The 24997-nt window shown below is 39.9% G+C and overlaps 1 protein-coding gene across 1 annotated transcript in view; it reads left to right on the forward strand.

The window, feature by feature from the left end:
• The window catches only part of Senp7 (SUMO specific peptidase 7), a 77032-nt gene that overhangs the window by 12826 nt on the left and 39209 nt on the right, over positions 1 to 24997 (forward strand). The window contains 3 exon segments of the mRNA XM_076942489.1: positions 1323 to 1415; positions 19528 to 19546; positions 19548 to 19726. Coding sequence (XP_076798604.1) covers positions 1323 to 1415; positions 19528 to 19546; positions 19548 to 19726 — 291 coding nt within the window.

The raw sequence follows: 24997 nt of genomic DNA on the forward strand, positions 1-24997 counted from the left end.
CTGTCTTCCTTCATAATCCTCTATGCGTTTTCAGCAGAGGAACAGGAGTTAACAGTGCCTTAAGGATAGGCTGCTTAGGGGGCGCCATGGAGACCCAGGCTTGACAGACATTCCTAGCTCCCATAAGGTTTCATCAGTTTCAAGCACAACATACATCTTCTTACCCATACATCCACACCAGCCAAGTGAATCATAAATGGCTAGAGTTTGCTCGTGTGCATGTGTGTGGTGACTTGACATTGCTTTGGTTCACCAGACTTGAGCATCAAATCTGAACCACCGGGCTGCCTGGAAAGATTCTATAAAACTCTAGTGGAGAATTTTGTACTTGAAGTCCCAGGCCATGTCCTGAAAACAGTGCTCTGTTACCAGAGTATGAAGCTGGTCATTGTCTAAGTTGTTGAGACAAAGTAAGAGCTTCTGTGAAGATACCCTTAGGCTCTTCAGAGAAACCCTTTGTTTAAGATTAGCATCACATTTTTTATTTTTCAGATTAGCAATTTGATGCCCATATTCTAATTTAATTGCTCTGTTCTCTTTGAAAGAGATGATGTTTGAGCATTCCCTTTAGAGGGAGCACAGGGACTAGACAGACCAGCTGTATAGGCCAGCTGTATAAGATGTGTCATTCATGTGTTCCTGAGGATTTACCGATCCTGCTTTGCTAGGTCATTCCACAAAACAGCTTCTCTGTTTTGTATTTGTGTAGGAGTTGTAACACATTTTCTGGTTTCTATTGGAACCACAGCTGTGGACTGAGTCATGAGAACTGGCTACGGAGATCACCATCTTAAAGTCCTGGATAAGCAGGACAACCCCAAGGTCATGGGGGCTGCCATCGTTTCATGACCTCTTCATAATTTAAGAGTTTAGTGACATTTCATACATTTTTATTTTTATATAGCTATCAAGACCACCCATCCTAAAAAGTGAAATATTGTACCCATTAAATAATAATTCCCTATTGTCTGTCTCCTTACCCTAACCTCACCCCACCATCTGTAAGATTGATTACTCCAGGATTCAAATGGAGCTGTTCACTATTTGTCTTTTTATTGCTGCTTTTATTTCACTTAGACTTGTTCATGTTGTAGCATTCTCAGAATTTCCTTTCTTGTTTAAGAAATGTTTCAAAACATAGCCCCCCATGGTGGCTGGGTACTCATGTGACTCACAGATATGTATGTAGGACAAAAACACTCTACACATAAGATATAAATTAACAAAGAAAAGAGAATTTGGCTGATTGTCTTGGATATCTAAGTAAAAATATAAGTGCTTTTAGTCATATTATTATATTTATTATCAATTTTTCCCCCTTAGTGGACAAGAAGCCTAAGAAATAAAGTCATCTGTCTAGACAGCAGAAACACGAAAGCTGCCCGTGGATGTCCTCCTAAGGCATTGCCAAAAAGGTAAGCTAGGTATTTCTATGTGACATAGAGGGGGTTTGTACCATACAGAAACAGTGTGACCAGGAATGATTATTTGTGCTTATTGGGTCTCAGTTAACATGTTTAAAATATAAGGTTTGAACTCAATGTCCTCTAAGATTCTTCTAAGCTTTAGCCTTTTGTGATTATAGGTTGTCTTCACTAATTGTTTGTGTGCGTTTGGTACATTGATATGCTTTGTCTGACAATGTAAGAATTATAGACTGATAATACTTCTTGATTCATATTTGTCATTAATGCTTAAAAGGTACATTATTCAGCAACTCTTAATTGATATAATCATAATATTCACAAGTTATAGATGTAGTAAACTCAGTATCTAGAGATCCAAACAATTATTTCAGAAGGAATTTAGGACATACCAGGGTTGGCCATCAGTCTATGGTTAGAAAGTTACTATTTCAATAAAGAGTTTAGTATTTCCTCTTTAAACAGGATGAATTTAAACAGTAAAAATGAAGTAAAAATTATGATTATTAGATCATACACACTTAGAAGACTAATTAAGTTTCCTGATGGAATATTTTTGTAAGCTACTGATAAAGGAAACCGTAGAAAATACGTTGATGTTGTCATAGCAGTTTATGAACCTGTTGATAGTCTTTCATAGTATAGATAAATTGTAAATAAAAATCTCAGTATAAACCAAACTGTGCAGCGCAGACATGCTTGGGAGGTTGAGACACAAGGATGCAAGCTTAGGGCCAGCCCGGATTAGAGCATGAGTTCAAGGCCAGCATGGACAACTTAGATTCTGTCTCAATAAAAAGGTAAAAATATGCACTGGTGACATAGCCTAGTGGTAGAGCGCTAGCCTAGCCTGTGTGAGGCCCTGTGCTCAATTCCTAGTACCAGAGGGCGGTGGGAGGTGAGGGGCTTGATAGACACAGTGATGATGCCAGTCTTTGGAACAGTCACGAACTTGGTGGACTTGGTGTCTCATTATTAAGATCATAGAAAATTATATTTGAGGAATCAGTTTTTTGGTTAAAAAAGTCAATCCAGACTTGCTGAAAGGTTTGCATTATCAGGCTTGTCATTTTATGGTAGCAAGACACTAGAAACTTTCCATAGTTGAAGTGTCATCTTTCTCAAGCAGTACTTATGATGTGGGCAAACGTCCATTGAGGAGGTCGTGAGAAGCTGTTGTAGGACTTCATGGCTTTTAATACTCCATCTTGTTTCTTGGCATCATCTGTAATCTCTCTCAGTTTGATTTGTGCTGAATCATCATCTTGGAGTAAAATGTTGGACTTTGAGTTTATGACATCTGACTAATGATATTGAGGTATGTTATCAGTATTTGCACTATAAAGGCCACTTTATACTCTCTTCATAATAGTGCTGAAGGAGAAAAAGCACATTAAAATTCAACACCAGTCAATATCAAGACATCACAGTTATGGAAAAAAAACTATTTTTAGTGCATAAATTACACCCTCAACAGTGAATTGTTTAAATGTTGGTAAGGTGATATAGGTGATACAGACAGTATTATAATTAGTTTATATTCTGCTCATCCAGCCACCTTTGGGATAATGTAATCTGATTTTGACCAAATTTTAAAATCTAGAGGACTTTGTATTACTTCAAATTTTGTACTTGAAGTAGACTTTATTTATTTATTTGTTTTTTATCTTTTTTTTTTTTTTTTTGGTTTTTTTTTTTTTGGTTTTTTTTTTTTGTTTTTTCCGAGACAGGATTTCTCTGTGTAGCCCTGACTGTCTTGGAACTCACTCTGTAGACCAGGCTGGCCTCAAACTCAGAAATCCGCTCACCTCTGCCTCCCAAGTGCTGGGATTAAAGGTGTGTGCCACCACTGCCCGGCTATTTTTTTTTAATATCTATATTATCTTTAAATTCACAAAATAAAACTTCTCATAAAATGTGCCTATATCTCATTTTAGGGGACATGGTTGACCATATAAAGATAATTAAAAACATTTAATGCAGAGAGGATTTGAGCTAATTCTGAGTGACATAAGCTGGGAAGGATCACCATGTTTGTACTTTCGTTTTTTCCACCCCCCCCCCCCCCCCCCCCGAGACAGGGTTTCTCAGTGTAACCCTGGCTGTCCTGGAACTCGGTAGACCAGGCTGGCCTCGAACTCAGAAATCCACCTGCCTCTGCCTCCCAAGTGCATGCGCCACCACTGCCTGGCCCATGTTTGTACTTCCAACTAGATTGCCTTTTTTTTTTTTTTTTTTTAAACTTTTACTGAAGATTCTCAAGCGTTTGATTTTTAACAGTTTTCTAAATCTTAAATTAAACTGAAGGTAGATAAAATGCTTGATTATAGTTTCTTTTGTATAGCTGTGAACAAGTGCTTGAAAAAGAAACAGTTTAAAGGGAGGAATTACTTATTTTGGTTCACAGTTTCAAAGATTTCAAACTTAGTCCTTGATTCTTGTGGTGATTTTTAATATGCTTGGGCCAAAGAGTGGCACAATTAGGAGGTATGGCCTTGTTTGGAGTAGGTATGGCCTTGTTGAGGAAGTGTGTCACTGTGTGGGTAGGCAAAAAGGGCTTCTTCCTAGCAGCCTAAGGGTGCCAGTCTTCTAACTGTCTTCAGATCAAGATGTAGAACTCGTGGCTCCTTCTCCAGCACTGTGTCTGCCTGGATACCACCATGCTTCCTGCCACATTGATGATAATGGACTGAACCTCTGAACCTGTAAGCTAGCCCCAATTAAATGTCCCTTATAAGAGTTGCCTTGGTCATGATGTCTCTTCTCAGCAATGAAAACCCTAACTAAGACAGGTCCCTTGATTCTGCATTTGTGGTAAGGCAGACAATCATAGTGATATGAATATGTTGCAGAGAAAAGCAGCAGCAAGAAGGCAAAGTCAAGATATACCTCCAAGGACATACACTCGGTGCCTGCTTCCTCCTACAGTGCTCCTACCTCAAAATAGTTTATTCAGAATTCGAATCCATCAGTGGAACAAACTGTTCAATAGGCTAGAGTTCTCATGATTTATTGTCTCTGGAAAGCCCTCCTGGGTATGCCCAGGTTTACCTAACTAATTATCCTAGGCCCCATTCAACCTAATCCACATGATGATCGAAATTAACCATTGCAAGTCCATTCCTTTGCTGATATGATAACAACATCTCTTTAAATCATAACAACATTCTACCCCTGCCACCAATGGTTCATGTCCATCTCTTTGATTTCCCACAGTAGTAAAGAAGTCTGAATTCAAAGTTTCTTCTGAGACTCAAGACAAACTCCTGTTAAAATCAAATGAAGTTACATACTTGTAAGATGCATTAGAGCAGAGTAAATATTCCTATTCCTAATTGGAGACTGCTGTTGAAAGCACCAGGCTTAATCCCTAGTGAACTGAATATAGTCTATAAAAGTAGTTACCACCCAGGGGGGTATAGATCCACTATGAGAATACAGTAATCATAAACTAAAAAACAATCACCCCTTAGTGCCAGTCATTTTAGGAAGTTCAGGGACACTGATAGTTATTTCTTTTCAAATGTATTAGTTACTGTATGAATGGAAAGGAAAGAAAAAATCAAAACCAGAGTTTTGGGTTGTTAAAAGTATAGGAAGAAATCACAAATAGAAGGGACTAGTAGGAACCCAAAACAGGGAAAGGAAGATGCAGGAGCAGTTTTCTAAGGGTAGACTGAAATGAGAAAGGTAAAAACATGTGCAGTTAGATATTGTACAGTAGCCCTACCTTTAGGAGGCTGAGACAGACACCTCAAACCTGGCCAGTCCATGGTCCGTAGAGAGAAAAAATATAGAAAGTATAAATAGGAAAAGCAAACAAACAAAACCCAGACCAGTGATGTAGACTAAGAACAGAGCAGGGCCAACCTGGCCCGCTAAATTGAGTTTGGGTCATTTAAATGGTGGAGAAACATGCTGGAGAGCAGAGAGGTAAATGGACAAAAAGGATCTGAAAAACTACAAGCTAGACTCAGACTGCAGTTTCTGGGCTGTTTGCTTGACTCTCAGAATCCTGTTCTCACCCAAGGAGTCCTTCTGTTCTCAACCTCTTAAGTGTTCCTTTGAGAGAGATTACGGGTGAGTGGTGTTGCACAGGCAGTCTTAGATACTGCTCACACTCTGGGTGGTCCTTCAGGAGACTGGTTGCAAAATGCTTGGCACTGCTCCTGTGTGAACCCTTTTACTGTACAGAACACTGCTTAGAGCCTGTGGGAAACTTCTCTTTCAGAATTTGGCTCCCACCAGGTTTTCAGTTCTTGAAATACTACAGTTGGGACCTCAAGGTTTGTTCCTCTCAGTCTGGCAGTATTCTTCTGGCTAGGTTTCTGCCTGTAGTACAGCAATACTTTTCTGTATTTCCTGAGAGTGCATTGTGGATGGCCTTAGACTACTGAGACCCATTCAAGCAGGAGTTTTCTGTGAATGGCATCTCATTGTGTTCTTGCAAGTGTGTGAGTGCTGATCACTGAGTACCAAGTACTGAGAAGAGAGGTTTTTCCTGGCATTTATTGCTGCCATCCTGGATATAGCCTTTATTCAGCTCTTTAGAATTTCTGTTACTAGGAACTGGGATACTAACTCAGTTGGCAAAGTATTTTGGAGGGAACCTGATGTCAATTCCAGAACCCAGAAATGGGTAAAGTGTGTTGTACTTAAAATCCCAGCTCTGTTCAAATAGAGACAGACCCATCTCTGGGGCTTACTGGATAGCCAGTTTACTTTAGTTGTCAAGTTCTAGGCTAGTGAGGGACTTTGTCTCAGAAGAAGGTAGGTGGTATCTGAGAACAACAGGTGTGCACGTGTTCACCTACCCCCAACATATGTGCAAAGAACGTGTGTTGATATTTTTGAGTCAGCTGGCTTTTCTTGTTCTTGTGTTTATATATGGATATCTGTTGGGTTGAGAATCTGTTTCAACTTTCTTTGGGGATCTTATTGAGCAGTCTACTTTTGAAGGCTCAATTCCATGTACTACTATGAAGAGAAAACATACTGCTCTAACAACAGCAGCAGCAACAACAACATTAAATCTTACAGAAGATGCAGAAAATGTACTCAAAATCCATTCAAGTCATCTACTATATCCTCAGTGACTGTAAACTGAAAATGGAAGGGCTGCAGTAGAATATACGATGAAATGAAAGACTACTTAAAGCAGGGAAACACATGAGTGAGGTCAGAGGAGGCAGAGAGGAAAAACAGAGGAACAAGGTGAAGGAAAGGAACAAGAAGTTGAGAAGAACATTTTGAGGGCAAGAAAAAAAAAGCAAGATTAGGAAAAATAAAAAATGCAAGGGTTTCTTAACAAGGAAAAAGTTAAAAAAACAGTGAGATAAATATCAGAAGGGATAAAAGATAAAACAGAAAAGTATATAAAAGTAAATTAAAAATAGTTTCTAAGAATGGGGGATTGAGAGGAGGAGACAGGACGAAAATAAGAAATTAGGAAAAGATAAAGTACTGTGCAGTAGTGAGAACTTAAGTTAGATGTATGTGTAAGTGGGAATTGCAAAACCAAAAAGATTTGGAAAACAATGTAAAACTGCTGAAAAGTTCAGTAAGAAGAAAGAAGGACTCCCAAAGGTCAAAAAGAAGAAAATGGTGAGATGGTAAGAGTTAAGCTTTTTAGGTCCTAGGAGCTTCCGAGTTGTTTGACCTGAGGGTGGACGGGTCAGTTGGACTCTGATCTTTCCTTCCTGCCGTTTATGCTACTGCCGAACTTGTATTGGACAAGTATATGATGCCGCCTTTTATTACAGGGGTTCTCGATTATGCGTGCTTTTCAGTGCTTTGCAATCTGTAGTCTAGGCAGGTTCTTCACCCCTGGGGATTCTCTAGCTCATATTCCCTAGGGTGACTAATGTTTAGTTGGAGGGTGTCTTCCTACTGTGTCAGGAATATAGAAAGCAATCATAGCACTGAGCTCATGATAGGTAAAGAACCCATCATTGTGTCTTAGGGTTACTAACTCAGTCACATTATAGGTTGCTATGGTAGAGCACCATGATCAAATCAACTTGGGGAGGAAAGGGCCTGTTTGGTTATGCTTCCATATTGTTGTTCATCATCAAAAGAAGTCAGGATAGGAACTCAAACAGGGAAGGAAACTGGAGGCAGGAGCTGATGCAGAGGCCATGAAGGAGTGCTGCTTAATAGCTTGTTCTCCATAGCTTGCCCAACCTGCTTTCTTATAGAACCCAGGACCTCCTACCTAGGGGTGGCCCCACCCACAATAGGCTGTGGCTTCCCATATCAGTCACTAAGAAGATGTCCTACAGGCTTGCTTATAGTCCAGTCTTATGGAGGCATTTCTCAGTTGTCTTCCTCTTTTCCAGTGACTCTAGCTTGAGTCAAGTTGTTTCTAAAATTAACCAGTAAAAATTGTGCTTTGAAAACCTCCTATTTACCTAGTTGAAATGTTATAGATATGAGTATTAGGCACATTCCTGTAAGTCAGAGTTTTTGAACTTTATAGCAGTGAACAGTAGCTCTAGAGTTTAATACTTTCTTGGCTTCAGCCTCATGACTATTAATTTCCAGGATTAATCCCAGTTGATAAGATAACTCCTGGCCAGCTGCTTCTATAACTGCTTCCCTGGGCCATCTGTGTGACTGTTACCTTTGTTAGGCCCCATGGTAAACAGTCTCTTTCCCAGGATGCCTTCTGGCAACAGTCATCAAACCATATAGTAGAAAAATGGGATTTATCTTTGCCCAATCTCAACCAAAATTAGTCACTGGGTTTATTAAACCTTGTAAGGACTCTGTGCTTGAGAATATGACTGCCCATGTCTCAGCTAGCTTATGTTTTGGAGGTGTTTTCTGTTTTCCCTTCTCCCCTGCTAGGGGACTTCAAGATGATGCCCTGTTTACCTTACTTCTCATCCATTTGTGGTCCATCTTTTTTCCATACCTTTTCTGATAGTATTTTATTTCATTTAAGTTCTTTTCTGGATTTCTGAAGCTCTTTCTATCTGAATAGAGTCTGTTACCCACCCCTCCCCCCTTTCTAAAAAGATTTATTTATTTATTTTATACGAGCACACTGTTGCTGTCTTCAAGCGTATCAGAGGGCATCAGATCCCATTACAGATGGTTGTAAGCTACCATGTGGTTGCTGGGAATTGAACTCAGGACCTCTAGAAGAACAGTCAGTGCTCTTGACTTCTGAGCCATCTCTCCAGCTGGAGTCTCTTATTTTATTTCTTACTCTCTCCCTTACTGACTAAATTGAAGGTAGCTTCTAGGCCACCATCTCTCCTAGAAGCTCTCAGTATTCTATTTTAACCAAAGACATCAAGAAACAAGGATTGAATAAGGAAAAAAAAAAACATGAGCAATTACAAAACTAGTCCTGCTATAACAACAGTTGTGCTTTCTTTCATACATGCTTTAAGAAACATGGAGAGATGGCTCAGGGGTTAAGAGCACTGACTGCTCTTCCAGAGGTCCTGAGATCAATTCCCAGCAACCACATAGTGGCTTATAATCATCATTCATGGGATTGATGCCCTCTTCTGGTGTGTCTGAAGACAGCAACAGTGTACTCATATAAATAAAAATAAATCTTAAAAAAAAAAAAGAGAAACACACACACCTTTATTTTTGACAAAGCATAATTTTTAAAAAGAAATATAGTTGTTTTTATATTTCTGGGTATGCTGGTTCACACCTTTAATCCTAGCTCTCATGAGGCAGAGGCAGGCAGATCTTTATGAGGTCAAGGCTAGCCTGGTGTACATAGCGAGTTCCAGGACAGCCAGAGCTACAGAGTGAGACCATAACTCACAAAATCAAAAGGGACAGAGAGAGAGAGAGAGAGAGGAGAGAGAGAGAGAGAGAGAGAGAGAGAGAGAGAAAAGAAGAAGAAGGAGGAGGAGGAGGAAGAAGAAGAAAAGAAGAAGAAGAAGAAGAAGAAGAAGAAGAAGAAGAAGAAGAAGAAGAAGAAGAAGAAGAAGAAGAAGGGAAGGAGAAGAAGGAGAAGGAGAAGGAGAAGGAGGAGGAGGAGGAGGAGGAAGAAGAAGAGAAGAAAGAAGAAGAAGAAGAAGAAGAAGAAGAAGAAGGAGAAGAAGAAGAAGAAGAGGAGGAGGAGGAGGAGGAGGAGGAGGAGGAGGAGGAGGAGGAGGAGGAAGGAAAGGAGAAGAAGGAGAAGAAGGAGAAGGAGAAGGAGAAGGAGAAGGAGAAGGAGAAGGAGAAGGAGAAGAAGAAGAAGAAGAAGAAGAAGAAGAAGAAGAAGAAGAAGAAGAAGAAGAAGAAGAAGAAGAAGAAGAAGAAGAAAGGAGGAGAAGGAGGAGAAGAAGAAGGAAGAAGGAAGAAGAAGAAGAAGAAGAAGAGGAGGAGGAGGAGGAGGAGGAGGAAGGAAGGAGGAGGAGAAGGAGAAGGAGAAGAGAAGAGGAGGAAGAAAAGAAGAGGAGGAAGAGGAAGAAGAGGAGGAAGAGGAAGAAGAGGGAGGAAGAGGAGAAGGAGCAGAAAGAGGAAGAAATATGGTTGTTTCTTAAAGCATGTATGAGAGAAGGCACACTGTTGTTATCAGGACTCGTTTTGTAATTGCTCATGTTTTTCTTTATTCAGTCATTGTTTTATTGGCAATTGTTAGTGGCTGGAAGAGGCAGAGTGCGTTTCTCTAAGAGTGTAGCTTTTAGGAAGTAGATTCACACTCCACTGGAAGACCACACACTTGGAAGATCAAGAATATTTTGGGCAGCACAAACTGGTATTGAAGTTTTAAAAAAAAGAGAGAGGTGAAGTTGAGAGAGTAGGGAAGTTTATGATCAAGACACATACGAAACTCTCAAAAAATTAAAACTGTTTCTTGATGTTGTTGGCTGTTGTCTCCAGTTGTGGAGGGGGTGGATGAGCCCAAGCTCTGGAAATATTTACCAGACCAGACATAATATGAAAAGGTTTTGTTTTTTGTTTTTTCTAGCAGGTTTTCTGTGTGTACTATCCCTGGCCTCTATAGATTCAAATATGTGAATGCTTGGCCACAGGAGTAGCACTGTTAGAATGCTTTGCCTTACTGGATGAGGTGTAATCTTTTTAGAGGAAGCATGTCACTGTGGAAGTAAGAGCTTTGAGGTCATGTAGACTCAGCGTCTGTCCAGTGTTAAACACAGTCTCTTTCTGGTGCCTGAGGATCAAGGATGTAAATTCTTGGCTCCCCAGCAAGCACCATGTCTGCCAGTATGCTGCCATGCTTCTTGCCATGATGATAATGGACTAAACCTCTGGAGCTATAAGCCAGCTCCAATGAAATGTTTTCTATTATAAGAGTTGACATGGCCATGTGTCTCTTTGTAGGGGAATTATAATTTACCAACATGACTCCTCTGACAAAGGGTCACATCCCAAGGCCTCTAGGTCTATGTGATCCAGCTGGAGTGCAGACATACTCTGGATTACAGTATGATGTGACTGGAACACAGACATGCCTCTTAGTACACACCTTAAATCCCAACAATGAAGGTAAGGTTAGTTTATAGAAGGAAACGGGCATGTTTGAAAGTGAATTCGTCTAATTGAGGGGCAGATGAATCAAAGAAAGATTTGACAGAATGAGTCAGAGATAGGATATTACCAACTCTTATGAGAACAGGAGAGGTTTGTTTTTAACCAAGAGTTTCTTCTTCTTTTTTTCTTTTAAATTGGATATTTTATTTATTTACATTTTAAATGTTATATCTCTTTCCCAGTTTCCCCGCCAGAAAAGCCCCTATCCCATCCTCTGGTCCCCCCCCAACCCCCCACTTCTATGAGGGTGCGTCTCCCAACCAACCCACCCACTCCTTCTCAACCCTCCCCGCCCTGGCATTCTCCTACACTGGGGCATCGAGCTTTCACAGGACCATTGATGTCCAACCAGGCCATCCTCTCCTACATATGTGGCTAGAGCCATGGGGTGCTCCATGTGTACTCTTTGGTTGGTGGTTTTCAGTTCCTGGGAGCTCTGGGGGTCTGGTTAACCAAGAGTTTCTTATTGGACCAGTTTTACAGAGACAGGTGGCAGAGAGAACAAGATAGACACAGATAAGACAAAACAACCAGAGAATGCGAAGGAGCCAAAGGATTAAAATATTGCTCGAATTAGTATGAGGCCAGGCAGAGCAATTCAGTCAGGAGCCAAGAGAAGTGAGTTTGAATCAGTTAGCATGGAGATGTTTAGGCCAGAACAGCTAAGTTGAAACAGCCAGCCAAAGTTCAGAAAGAGCTACAAATGCTTAGGAATGGTTCTTATCCCCTCATCTGAAGAAATAAAGCAATGAAACCCTAAGACATATTGGATACCTAACCCTGGGGTGGTATGGTCCTACCACCTGCAATGTGATATCTGATGGTCTTGATGTACATCAAGACTAACAAGCAGAGGACTCTGGACTGTTGTTCCTGGGGTTTCTGCTCACCTTAGTCTGCTGTTGACTTGGTCTATTTGCCTGCCCACCTGCTCACTTTTTTGCCTGGTCTGAATCCTCAGTTTCTTGCACTTGGACGCCTGTTTGGCCTTTGATGTCATAGCCTGACTCTATTACTTTTGCTCTCTAGCAGCCATTCCTTCTTGGTACTGGTCCTGAGTCCTTACTCGATTAATATAGTCTGCTCTCTCAGTTCATTTCTCAAGCCTTTGAACTCTGCTGCAGCCTCTTTAAATTTTATTCATTGTGTAAACCACATATGTACATGTCTATATAAACATATCTATCTATAATGTACTGTGTATGTGTTGTATGAGAATAATTAAGTGGCAATTACTAACATTAATTACATTTTAGTGCTTAATTATTAGGAAGTAAGATTGTATTCACCTTAGCCAGATTATAAAAGTAAGTGGGATATCTGGCAAATTGCTGCCAATGAAACCACTCAGCCTTGTGAATTTATTGTTATCCTTACAGTAAATGCTAACATTACAGAAAGATAGAAATGTATTTGTCTGTGTATCTGGCATAGTATACAGTATACTCATGACAGTGTGTGGACCGCTGCATTCTTTTTTTTTTTTTTTTTTTTGGTTTTTCGAGACAGGGTTTCTCTGTATAGCCCTGCTGTCCTGGAACTCACTCTGTAGACCAGGCTGGCCTCGAACTCAGAAATCCGCCTGCCTCTGCCTCCCAAGTGCTGGGATTAAAGGCGTGCGCCACCACCGCCCGGCTGACCGCTGCATTCTCACCTCTGTTTTTTGATAATCTGATGACAAGCTTAGAAACAAACTGTCATGTGTTTCTTATTTTTACCACCTCTGTCCATTGGAAAACTGATTATAGTCTGTCTAGATGTGGCACTCTCTCTCAGTCCACCATATTTGAATATTGAGTCTGTTGAGTTTCTTGGATGTCTGTACTCACTTATTTCAGCCATTATTCCTCAGATATCCACTCTGCTTCTTTTTTCCTTCTTTTAGGACAACCACAGTTCATATATTTCTCTAGTGGATTCGAAAACTTCAGAATTTCAGTTAATACTTTTTTTGAAAGACAAGGTCTAATATATAGCCTTGGCTGTTCTAGCACATAACAGGTAGACCAGCTATCCTGGAGCTCACAGGAAATCTATCTTCCTCTGCTTTCTGAGCTTGGGATGAAAAGTGCAGACTACCACATTCTTCTAGTTGATACATTTTTAAGCTCTAAAGTTTGTTTATGTTTTTTAGAGTGTATCTGTCTTTACTAATATTTTTATCTTACTTGTGTATCATTCTTTCACTTTTTCATGTTTTCTTTTAGTTATTTAGACATTTTTATTAATTCTGAGAATGTATTGTATTTGATCTAATCACCTTCTCCAACTCCTACCAACTCAACTGTGTGTCCTCAGTTTTTAAAAAGATATATTAGTAATGTCTGTAAAATCTTGGGGTGTGTGGACCATTCCTGGAGTGGCTTTGACCTACACAAAGGCCACACCCTTAAAGAAAACTGACACCCCTCTCCCAGCACTATCAGTGGCACAGTAACTCTTCAACTGGGTGTGAGACTTCAGCATCTCTTGCCATCTCCATGCTGGGAGCTTGTCTGGCTTGAGCTTGCACAGGTCTTATTTTCTGCACCATAACAGTGGTGAGTCTCTGTGTAATCACCATCTACTGCAAAAAAACCTTTCTCAGGTGAGGCTTGAGAGATGCTCCTGGCCCCAATAACAGTATTCAGGTATGGATTTCATCTTTTTTTTTTTTTTTTATAGTTTAATGGAATTTAATAGCAAACTACAGGAACATCACAGAAGACAGAACATTAGAAACATGTACTTGAATTTAGGACAACTCAGAAAAGTACAGTGAATGGATGGAATCTACTGTGTGATAAAAATGCTACAAACACTATTTAGTTGCTGTCAATAAGAAATTTATTTAAAAAATCCAAATGCTGACATTGTCCAGAAATTTTTAACAGGTTTATTTATAATTGTTATAAAGTTGAACTGTTGAAATGGTATTCACTGAAACATTTTGCTTGTGTTAATGCTTTACATCTTGCATTTATATTAAAAATTCATACACAAAATGAATGTGGAGTAACTGCCAATACCTGATTCTGTCCCCTATGTTTCTACTCGCAATCATACTTAGGTACCTGTGACCCCATGGAAAAAATATCTACACTTCAGAACTACTGATAACAGGGAGAAGAGGAAAAAAATTTTTTGAGAATGAAATGTTTCCCTTTAATAGTGGACTCTTAAGCACGATCTCCGAATATGCCTGTGTGACTAGCTGGGCATCTTTTGGCATAATGGTTACATGTTTGGCATGGATAACACACAAGAAGGCCAACCAGATAGGCCTCACTTGCCTCCTACCAAGTACCAATAGCTGCACTCTGGAAGTGCAGATCTGTTTTGAAGTCCCTGAGCAATTCTCGAACTAGACGCTGAAAGGGGAGCTTGCGAATCAGAAGTTTAATAGACTTCTGATAGGCATTGTCTGATTTTACAGAATGCAACAGTACCAGGCTTGTAAACAATGAGGTTTCTTCACCCCTCCAATAGAGGGCACACACTTGCAAGCAGCTATTGTAGCCAGTTTCCTGGGTGCTTTACCACTGGTGGGTTTGCGGGCAGTCTGCTTTTACAAGCCGTGGTATGGGCACCTCCTTATTTACCCCCTTCTCCTTCGGCTGGAGCTCGGCAAGCGAGAGGCGGCTTTGGCGGTGCTGGCGAAGGCTGGAACCACTATGGATTCCATCTTAAACCAACCAGAAAGTGATACATTACTTCCATGACATGAGTGCTAGTGGCTTGCTAGTTGGTTATTTATTATGGGCCTCAGGGTTGATAAGATTGGATAGGATTGGTAACTACTTTTCTTCTTCAGTAATGCGCATAGAGCCTTAGCACTATGAAAAATTAGCCTGTAGGAATAAGGCTTCTCAGTTTTCACGTTTAGGTTTTTTTTTTTTTTTTTTTAACTTTTAGGTTCTATCTGAAAATTTGAAGGTAGCAATGTTTGAAATGTTTTCTTGTACACTAGTTACTCATCTTGAGGCCTTACATTTAGATGTTTTATATATTTAAGTTTGATTTTGTTTGTATGCCATGGGAAATTGGAATCAACTTGAAATTTTCTACATTTATATATTCAGTTTTCTCACGACAGTTTATTGAAAAGGATGTCCTTTCTCTAATGTTAGTTTTTAGTGCCTTTTGTTGAAAATCAGTTTCCGGTAGATGAATGTCTTTAGTTACAGGACTGTATTCTGTTCCCTTGCTCTGTTTGTTTTTATGATAATACCTGTGTTATTTTGGTTACTGTTGCTCTGTACATCTTGTATATCTGAAATCAGGTATTGTGATATCTTAAGTTTTGTTCTTTTTACTCAAGATTTCTTTGCCTATTCAGTCTTTTCCTTCCATGTGAATTTTAAGATTGTATTTGTTACTACTATTCTTGATATGACCAATTACCTGATAAGAAGCAACTTGAGGAAGGAAGGGTTTATTTTGGCTCATGATTTAAGAAAGGCATCTTAGTGTTCTGTTGCTGGAAAAGTAGCTGAGAGCTTTACATCCCGCTCTTTAGGCAGCAGGCAGAGAGAGGGGGGGGGAGGGGAGAGGGGAGGGGAGGGGAGGGGGAGAGGAGAGGAGAGGAGGGGAGAGGAGGGGAGAGGAGGGGAGAGGAGAGGAGGGGAGGAGATGCTGGATATAAATGGGCTTTTGAAAAGCCCTCAATGACACCCTTTCTCCAACACGAATACACCTCTTAATCTTTCACTGCAGTTCAACTGGGGAGTAACCAAGCATGTGTACCTTTTGGGAGAATCTTATCCAAACCACCCCAAAGTCTGTATGGCAGGTAAGGCTAGGTAGCATGAATGTTATAAAACTGAATCTTTGGTGGAGAAGTACCAACAGAGGTATGAGGTGTTCCATTTACTTTCTCCTTTTCATTCTGTCCTGGATCCCAAGCCCATGGCGTGGTACCACCCACAGTCAGGGTGGTCCTCCTTTCTCAGTGAAATCTTTCTGGAAGAAGCCTTAATAGCTATAGCTAGAACTATTTTTTCCATGAGGATTTGAAACCAGTCAAGTTGACAATGAAAGTCTAACCATTATAGATCCACATCTTGTGAACTTGACACTCAGACTCAACACTGTACTGGCTGGAGAGTTGGTTCAGCAGTTAAGGTACTTGTTCTTGCAGAGGACCCAGGTTCAATTCTCAGCACCTACATGGTGGCTCATAACAACCCATAACTCCAGTTCCAGGGGATTCTAATGCTTTCTTCAGGCACACATGTGAACAAAACACTTGTATACACACACAAAAATAAATCCAAGGCATATAACTATTAATCACAATTTCACTCCTGACTTTGCTGTCTCATTTCATTTCATAATTCAAAGTACATTGGGTTCATTACTAAATGAACTAAATGATCTTCAACTGTCCCAACTCCATTATAATTCTGGTTTCTTCTGAGACCAAGTCCCTGTAAAGTCATAACCAAATTTCATTTTTTTAGTATTACAATGGCACAGAGTAAACATTCCATTCCCTATAGGATGGCATCACAGCAAGGAAGGATCAGATTAAAGCTAGTGTGAAACATAGTAGGGTAGATGCCAACTGTTGCAGTTCTGTGTCTGGCATCAGGGGTTCCTGTTGGATTCATCTCACTATCAAAGGGTTTGGGCAGACCCACCCTCCAGATCTGCTCCGGTTAGTGTACAGAGCCTCTTCCTTGAACTGGCTGTCTTCTGTGTCTTCAGCTTTCCTTAGCAGGTTTTGCATGGTGACATCTCCAGCATCCCTGGGTCTTTCCTGACAACTTAGGCTTCACTTTCAGACTTTACACAGTGGCTTCTCAGGGCTCCCTGCTGGGATTCCTCCCCTGCTTCACAATGCCCGGCAGTCTTAACATCTCTAATGCCTGCAAAACCAGTATGGTGGTCAGTGATGCCAGTTTGAGATGGAACCTGGAGGTTTTGGACCAGAGTTGAAGTACTCTGTTGTGTTGATTCTGGGCTGAGGTTCATGTATACTTCCCTAGGCAGCTGTTTTTCAGCAAGCAGTTTCTGCAGTGACATTTGACTTTAGGCTCCTTTCTTTAAAATGAATTTTCATTTTTCCTAGAGCCTTCCATGTGTAGGCTCTTGCCCTCTTTGCACCTCCCTGTGTAGAGCGCTAGGTTTTCATTGTTTGTTTAACTGGTGTTACTGTTGTAACAACCATACAGCTAGCTGCTTTCTCAGCGGCCTTGTCTGTAACTCCTATTCATTCCTGTTCCACGAATAACACATTGCCATAGCCTTCTGCTAATTGTTGATCATGCTCAGGGTAGATTTAACTATGAAGTCAGTAGTAATCACACCACAACCTGAATACTGGCTTGTCTTGACATTTCTGCCAAACAGAATAATATATTACTTTTAAATTCATCCTTACTCCAGGTTTTCAGGACATAGACAAAATATAGCTTGATTCTTTGCCAAAATGTGACATATGAGGCCTTTAGCTTAGTTCCTTACAGAGTTCTTGTTGATATAAAATCTCAGTGCGTCATATAGTCTCTCATATACTAATTGCACAATCCTATCCCGTGTCATAGTTCCTTTTCACTTTAGACATTTGGATAGATCATTTAATTTTCTTGCTCAGGTATTATTATATCAGAACATTTATAGTTTTGTTTGTAAATTTTTTCTGTTTCTGTCCATTTTCTTTGGTAGAGGGCCTAGCATTTTTTAAACATTTTATCTTAAAGATTATTAATAACTGAGGGAGGGAAGGTTTATTTTCAGCTCCTGGTTTCAGAGTTTAGTCCATCTTGATGGGGCAGGAATGAGGGGACAGCTACATGGCAGCTGCCAGGGTTACTCACAAAACTGTTGAACCAGGAAGCAAAGAACAGGGATGAAAAGTCAGGTCAGGCTGTAACCTTAAAGCCCACTTCTAGAGACCCGCATGTCCCAGCCAGGTCCTGCTGCCTTGCACAGCTTGTAGTGTTTAAACACATGAGCCTCTCGAGGATATTACTGTCCAAACTAAACGCAGTCATCCTCATAGTAAACCCTTCTTGTTTCAGAAGAAATGACAGTGTCTGTTCTCCTTTCTGTTATTTCTTATCACAGTAGCTTAAATGATGGTTTGAGTTATTTCTGGGATATAAGTTCTTCTAAGGCAAGAATTGTTTACCGTTTGCTGATATGCTTGTCTCTAGATCTTACTAGTATAGTTGTTTTGTTAGGAGATTTTCTGTAAATATTTGTTTGAACATGCTATTACTGATTTAAAGAGGTTTTAACTAGTTTCTGTATTTTTTATATCTTAATTTTTTAAAATTAATTTAACATGTTTCCATGGAAGTTCTCCTAAGAATTGTACCATTTTTCCTTTAGACTGTCTAGTATTCTATCATCAAGGAGCTGCTACAAAGAGATTTTAAAAAAAATTCATTGGAAATGTCATGATTTATTTTGAAAATACATGAACATTTTATTTTCTGTTTTTTAATATTGTTGTATTTGTTAAATAATGAAAAGATGTCTAAAAGTGCTACAAAAACTGTATTCAGGTGGCTTGAGGACTGAAAATAGTTTTCAAATAATGTCAGCAAAGAAAGATATATTGAATGAATAAATACACAAATATGATGAAGCAAAAACTGGAAGCTGCTTGTATGTAACAGGCTTGCTGTGGTTGTTTGCTGAGGGCATGAGGCCCTTGTACTCACAATTAGGCACTGAGGATAAACACAGGCTTGTTTCTTAGAGGAAGGAGATGTTTTCCACCCAGAAAGCTGGGAATGGTAGTTTACAACCTGGTGGTCGTTTGCTATCTGTGGGGCCAGGCTTCACCTGAATCCTCCAGACTTAGTTTGTCAGTTGTTCTCCATTAGACCTTATCCTAAATATTGTTCCCGAGTCAGAACCCAGCCGTATGGAAGAGGCCATATGCACTTAGTAAAGAGTTTCACTGTCAGGATGTCTTAGCTTTGTTGTATACACTGGATGGGATTAATTATCATCAGGATACTTTTTTCCAAGCTTGTGCTATGCTTAAATATGGCTAAAATAAACTACTTGGAGCCAGAGTCTAGGAGTGTGAACTAACACTGACTGACAAGTTGCATTGAACCAGATTTCCTGGTGCTTCATGAAGATCTTCCTCTGTCAGCCCTTGTATTTGCAGAGTCCTACACAATTGTTAGCATTAAATACAAATGTTTATTTATCCATGTTAGAAATAAAGTAAAGTAAGAGTCTCATTTTCTCTTAGTTTTAATTACATTTTCTAGATTTCTGCATGCTAAAGCAAGACCACATTGTAACACAGAACGTGGTTGCTTCTGTGATGAGAGCTACAGATGCATGCATACTTTCCACTACCTGTGGGAAAGGATAAGTTGCTAGGAATCCAGCAACTACATATTTTTGAGGATGGTTATAGTTTGTTTGATATAACTGAAGAAAACCCAATGTAAGTGAAGTAGGCTTTACTTTTTAATATGTCATTGAGAATGGCTAGATATTTGTTTTTTACTTACATTGTTTATAATTATTGTTTTGAAGTAGTGAAATTCATAATTTTAGGAGATACTTGTTAAGGTTTGTAATAAATGCAATGTAACATTTTAGAACCATATGTATTAATTATTTGTGTATATAACAGGCATCTCAGAGTTATGTTGAACGAATGTTCTGTGGACGGACTTAGGACGAGAATTCAGAAAGACCCTGCCTAGAAATGATGCTAATTTATGTGACACCAGCAAGGTGCACTCAGACTCACTGCCTTCGACATCTGTTGACAGCATAGAGACATGTCAAAGATTAGATCCTCTTCACCAAAGCCTTAATTTATCTGAAAGGTACGTACTTAGTATTGATTTTGTTCCATACATTTGATTTTACTCCATATGAAATAATAAATCCAATATTCTTAAAAATAAGATTGTTGCAAATGATAGTGAAGATGAGTGCACACAAGTTGTTCCACTCGAGCCGCGAACGTAGAGTTTTCCATCTGGCTTTTGGTTAGATGATGGTCTGCACTTCACTGTGCTTGACCAGGGATTCAAATTCTCTCTATTCCATTTAACTTACTTGATGACTGATTTAGGTATGTACTTTAGGAATTTATGATATAAAACTAATATGTATGCATATTTGAATATATGTGCATATTAATGTTTGTTTTTTATTTTTTACCTTTTACTTAATTTTTTTTTTTTAATTTTACATATGTACGATGTTTTACATCCTTTCCCCTCTTCCTTTTACTCTCTCCAAACACTCTCAGATTCTACCTGCTCCCTCTCAAATGCATGGCTTCTTTACTTTAATCACTATTGCTGCAAATTATATACATACATACATACATACATACATACGTACATATATTATATATATACACCCCACCCCCCACCCCATATATATATGTTTACAGATAAATATACAAATACAACATGCTGAGTCCTTTTAGTGTGCTTGCATAGACATGTTTTTTAGGGCTGACCACTTTGTATTGGATAACCAATTAGAGAGCCCTGATGAAGACCGAGTCTCCCTCTCTCAGCAGTCGTTCATTACCTAGGAATAAGGACATCTTCCATGTTGGCCTGTCACCTAGGAGTATCACTGTTCAGATTGCTTAGGGTTAGGAGCCTGTGTTGTTGAGACTGTACTGAAGCGTCCCTGTTGTCTACAGAAGATGTTGTCTTGTAGCAGCAGTTCTGGTTCTCTGGCTCTCTTCCTCTCTGGGATGCTCCCTGAGCCTTAGGTGTAGGGTTGTGCTGTGATGCATCAGCTGGGGCTGAGGACTTGAGGGTCAGTTGCTCTCCGCATTTTGAGCATTGTTGGCTTTCTGTAATGGCCTCTGTCTGCTGTAAAAGAAAGCTTCTTTGATGAGGGATGAGAACCACACTTATCCAGAAAGGTATAAAGACAAGTATTAAGGATGCAGTTAGAGATTATACTAGTTTGGGGAAGTGGCAGTAGTAAGTTCCATGACTTAACCAGCCATAGGTTGTTGCCTAGGTTTATAGTTTCAGGCATGAATTCCCTATTGTTGAGTAAGTCTTAAGTCCAGTTAGGTGGCTGTTTGTGTACTCCTAAGATATTAGTGCCACTATTGCACCCTTGAGGAAATCATGCCATGCTGGTCATTGTTGTGGTTCACAGGTTTTACATCTGGGTAAGACTTTTCTCCTTTGGCAGTTTGCATAGCACCTTCAGATACGATGAGAACAGGTTTTTAGGAAGGAGGCTTTCAGGTCATAGCCAGCTGCATTTCTCCAAGTTGTATCTCAAGCCTTCAGCAATAGGGTCTTACCTTCAAGTTCTAGGAAGGCAACCAAGGCCAGTTGACAATAGCTTATATTGTTTGGGAGTCTCTTGGACTCTCCTGACCAACAGTTTTCCCATGCCTGGTACTGAAGGTTTTGTTAGATAGTCGATGGCTCTTGGGGGAACAGTATCACCCTCAAGTAGTATAATTTTAATTATTACATATATAGTTGTAACTTTAATTTTTTTCAAATATAATTTTTAATGATGGTTCTTAAAAGCTTTAACCTTCCTTGTAACCCACCACCCACCAGAGGTAGTGCTGAAGAAAGGATATGGGGGAAGTGGACCTGTTTAGAACTGTTTTTTGGAGCAACTCCCATCTGTGTTGTCTGGAAATTGGCAGTTTAGTTCACATGTTAGCAGGCAGTGGCAGCTTGATCCACTTCCAGACACTTCACAGATACACCAGCAGTCCAGTTTGGTAGTGTCAGGTTAGCAACAGTGGTGACATGACCTAGCAGAGACAGCCAGGCTTCAGCTGTGGCTCGAGTCAGCAGGAGGAACACCAGGAGTTCTCTGCCCTGCCTCTTAGGGAAGTGAAGATCAGAGAAAACACGAGAACCACAAGGCTTACACAGCTAGCAGTACCAGAAAGCCAAGCTTGGTCTCCATCACTCCGTGGAGTTCTATTTATACCCTCCAAACATCACCTGTCCTCTATGTGCCTTGCCCGTGGGTCTTGCTTCAGCGCAAGCATCCAAGCAGCCTGAGTCCGCAGAAGCAGCAACAAACTGTAGTACACCACCAGGAGTTTTTTGGTGCATTTCTCTTTACGGAGTCCCAACAAATGCAGCTCAACTACGCAATGTAAGGCGGACCAATACATGTGTGTTGTAGCAAAAAATCCTTCATCATGTGTCCTTTCACATGCTTGCTTTAGCATAACATTCTCTCTCCTGTGTCTGCTTCAGCAAAAGATCCTTTCCCTCCCTTCCTTCCTTCCTTTTTTTTCTTGCTTTCTGAGACAGGTTCTTACTATTTACTCACTTTGTAACCCATGGCCTGTAACTGTCCATGGATACCAGGCTGACCTTGAACTCACAAAGATCTGCCTGCCACATCCCAGCACCATGTTGTGGTTCGAATCCATCTGTAACGGGATCTAATATCCTCTTTGGTCATGCAGGCATGCATGCAAATACAGCACTCACATGAATAAATTAAATAAACAAATCTTAAAAAATAGATGCTAGTTCTCTCTCTCTTTTCTCCCTCTCCCCCTCTCCCTACCCCTCCCCTTTCCCCTCCCCTTCTCCCTCTCCCTCTCTCCCTACCTGTCTCCCTCCCTCCTTCCCTAATTCCTGGCATTCAGCTGAGGGCTAGGTTGACTAAACTCAGACTTGTTTCAAGTACAAACAATCTTTATTCTCAACTCATTCTTGTATTTGTATGCTCTTAGTTGTCTGAGTAACTGGATCACCCATATACTAAGCTCTGTAAATTAGAACTTGGGAATAGCTGTAACTCCTTTTTATTTTCATCCCTTACATCTCATCATTTTGATTTCAAATTAAATATATATTGAAATAATGTTTCATCATTATTGCCAACATTCCCGTCTAAGCCCCAATAACTTAGTGTCTTTATTATTATGATAGTAACTTGTTCAGGCTTCCTGAGTATGAACCTTTTCTTATCAAGCCATTCCTTACATTTAAAAGTCACATGGAACTTGTTACTCACTAGTTTATATCTGCCTGGATCCTTGTAACCTTCAAGTTTGGAACACAAATGCCAAATGACTGACCCACTGACTGTCTCGTTTGTGTCTGTTTGTCCCTCCATATTTAAATTGTTCTTGGGAAACTGTTGATATCTCACTGAAAGCCATGTGCTGTTTCATTTCCTTCACTCTTTTATCTTGTAAACAATCTCTTCCCCTTTTTACTGATTTCTGCTGTTCTAAATACTGAGCTTGTTCGTCGTTGACTCCCTCTCACATGGCTACCCTTGAAACTTCTCTTCATCCTGTTCAACAGCCTGTTCATCGTAGCACACATACTGTGATTTTTAGCTTCTTTGTACGTATCCTTGACAGTAAACTTTATGAGAACAGGGACTATATTATGTTTTATTCCCTTTTCCTTGTACAGTATGTGGCATGTATTAAATGATACATATTTGCTGAATGGAAGAGACAGTTCCTACTGGAGGAACAACTTCAGACTTTTATTGATAAATATCCTCCTCTTGACTCTGTAATTTTGATGACAGCCTAGAAAAGAGATTCCAAGCCTCAAATAAGGAAATGGGAGAACTCTTTTGGTATGGCTTTGGATGAACGTGTTCTGTGACTTGCTATTTTCACCAGGAGGTTTACGTCTCCTTCAGTCTTCCTAAAGTTTGACATGAGGCCTTTTGCCCTTATTTTCATTTTTAGACAACAGATAAAAATTTACTTTTGCTTTTAAATTTTGTCCTAAAGTTTAACTTTTTTTTTAAAAGATGTTATTTATTTTATTACTATGGGTGCACTGTAGCTGTCTTGACACACCAGCAGAGGGCACAAAATCCCAGCCACCAAAAGAAGGGACAAAATCACAGCACAGATGGCTATGAGCCACCCACCATGCGTTTTGCCGGGAATTGAACTCACAACCTCTGGAAGAGCTGTCGGTGCTCTTAACCTCTGAGCCATCTCTCCAGCACCTAAAGTTTACATTTTAAGCAAACAAAATTACTTGAGTACTGAAATGACTTTTTATTAGAAATTTTACTTTTTATTCTGGTATCTAAGAGCAGTGAACTATCTTGCCTTTTTTGTAAGGACAGTTTATGCCAGTGATTTCTGGATAAGACCAACAGGATAAAGAGAACACATGGGTCAGATCAACTATATCATGTAATAGAAATAAAGAGTCAGGAAGTTTAGAAATACCAAACTAGCAGGTATTAAAAAAAAACAGAACAAGTAGGGCTTGTTTGAAATTTGATTCCTTAATTGTTTGATTCTCTCTTTGCCCCGCCTCGCCGCCTGTGTTGGCTAGCCTGAAACTAACTCTGTTGACTAGGCTGGCCTAAAAGTCACAGAGATCCCCCTCCCTCTGCCTCGCTAGTGTTGGGCATATAGAAGTCCACGCAGCACCAGCACCCAGTGTGTTGGAATCTCTCTAAAGGACATGTTAGTCATGTCTTCTTATGGTACAGCTTGTTTCCACATGAGGGTCACATTTATTTTCCTGGTTGAAAATTTCTAGACATTTATAAGCCTTGGCCAGCAGGAGCTGAGGGGGATACATGGAGAGGATAAACTTACTCCTGCTTTCATTTATCGGTAGCAGCAATTATTAGTGAAGTACAGGATATAGTACATTCATATTCTTTAAATGAATTTGTACTTGGAATTTATCTAAATGGTATATTTATTATTTTTTAAATTACATATTTGAAAGAAAAAAAATACAATGTATTCCAAATACTGTGTTTATTTTATGATTTCTTTAGGCCAGTATTATTCTAGTTGAGGGATAATTTGTTCATTTCAATTTTAGTTTTATTAAAGGAAAAAGAAACCTGTGAATTTTAGGACAAGGACATGGCTTAGTTAGTAAGGTGCTGGGCAAGCATGAGACCTGATTTTGATCCATGTAATGAGATCCGGGCACCCATGTAAAAAGCAGGACGTAGTGGGGGTGGGCTTGCACTCCCACTGCTGGAGAGGTGCAAATAGGAGGAATGCTGGGGCTCGCTCACTGCTCAGCCATCTTAGCTTAACTGACAAGCCCTAGACCCCAAGTGGCAGTCTTGGCAAAAAAATAATGTGCATAACTCCCGAGGAAACAACACTTATG

This window comes from Arvicanthis niloticus, chromosome 12 (assembly GCF_011762505.2).
Source record: "Arvicanthis niloticus isolate mArvNil1 chromosome 12, mArvNil1.pat.X, whole genome shotgun sequence".
Classification (NCBI taxonomy): Eukaryota; Metazoa; Chordata; class Mammalia; order Rodentia; family Muridae; genus Arvicanthis; species Arvicanthis niloticus.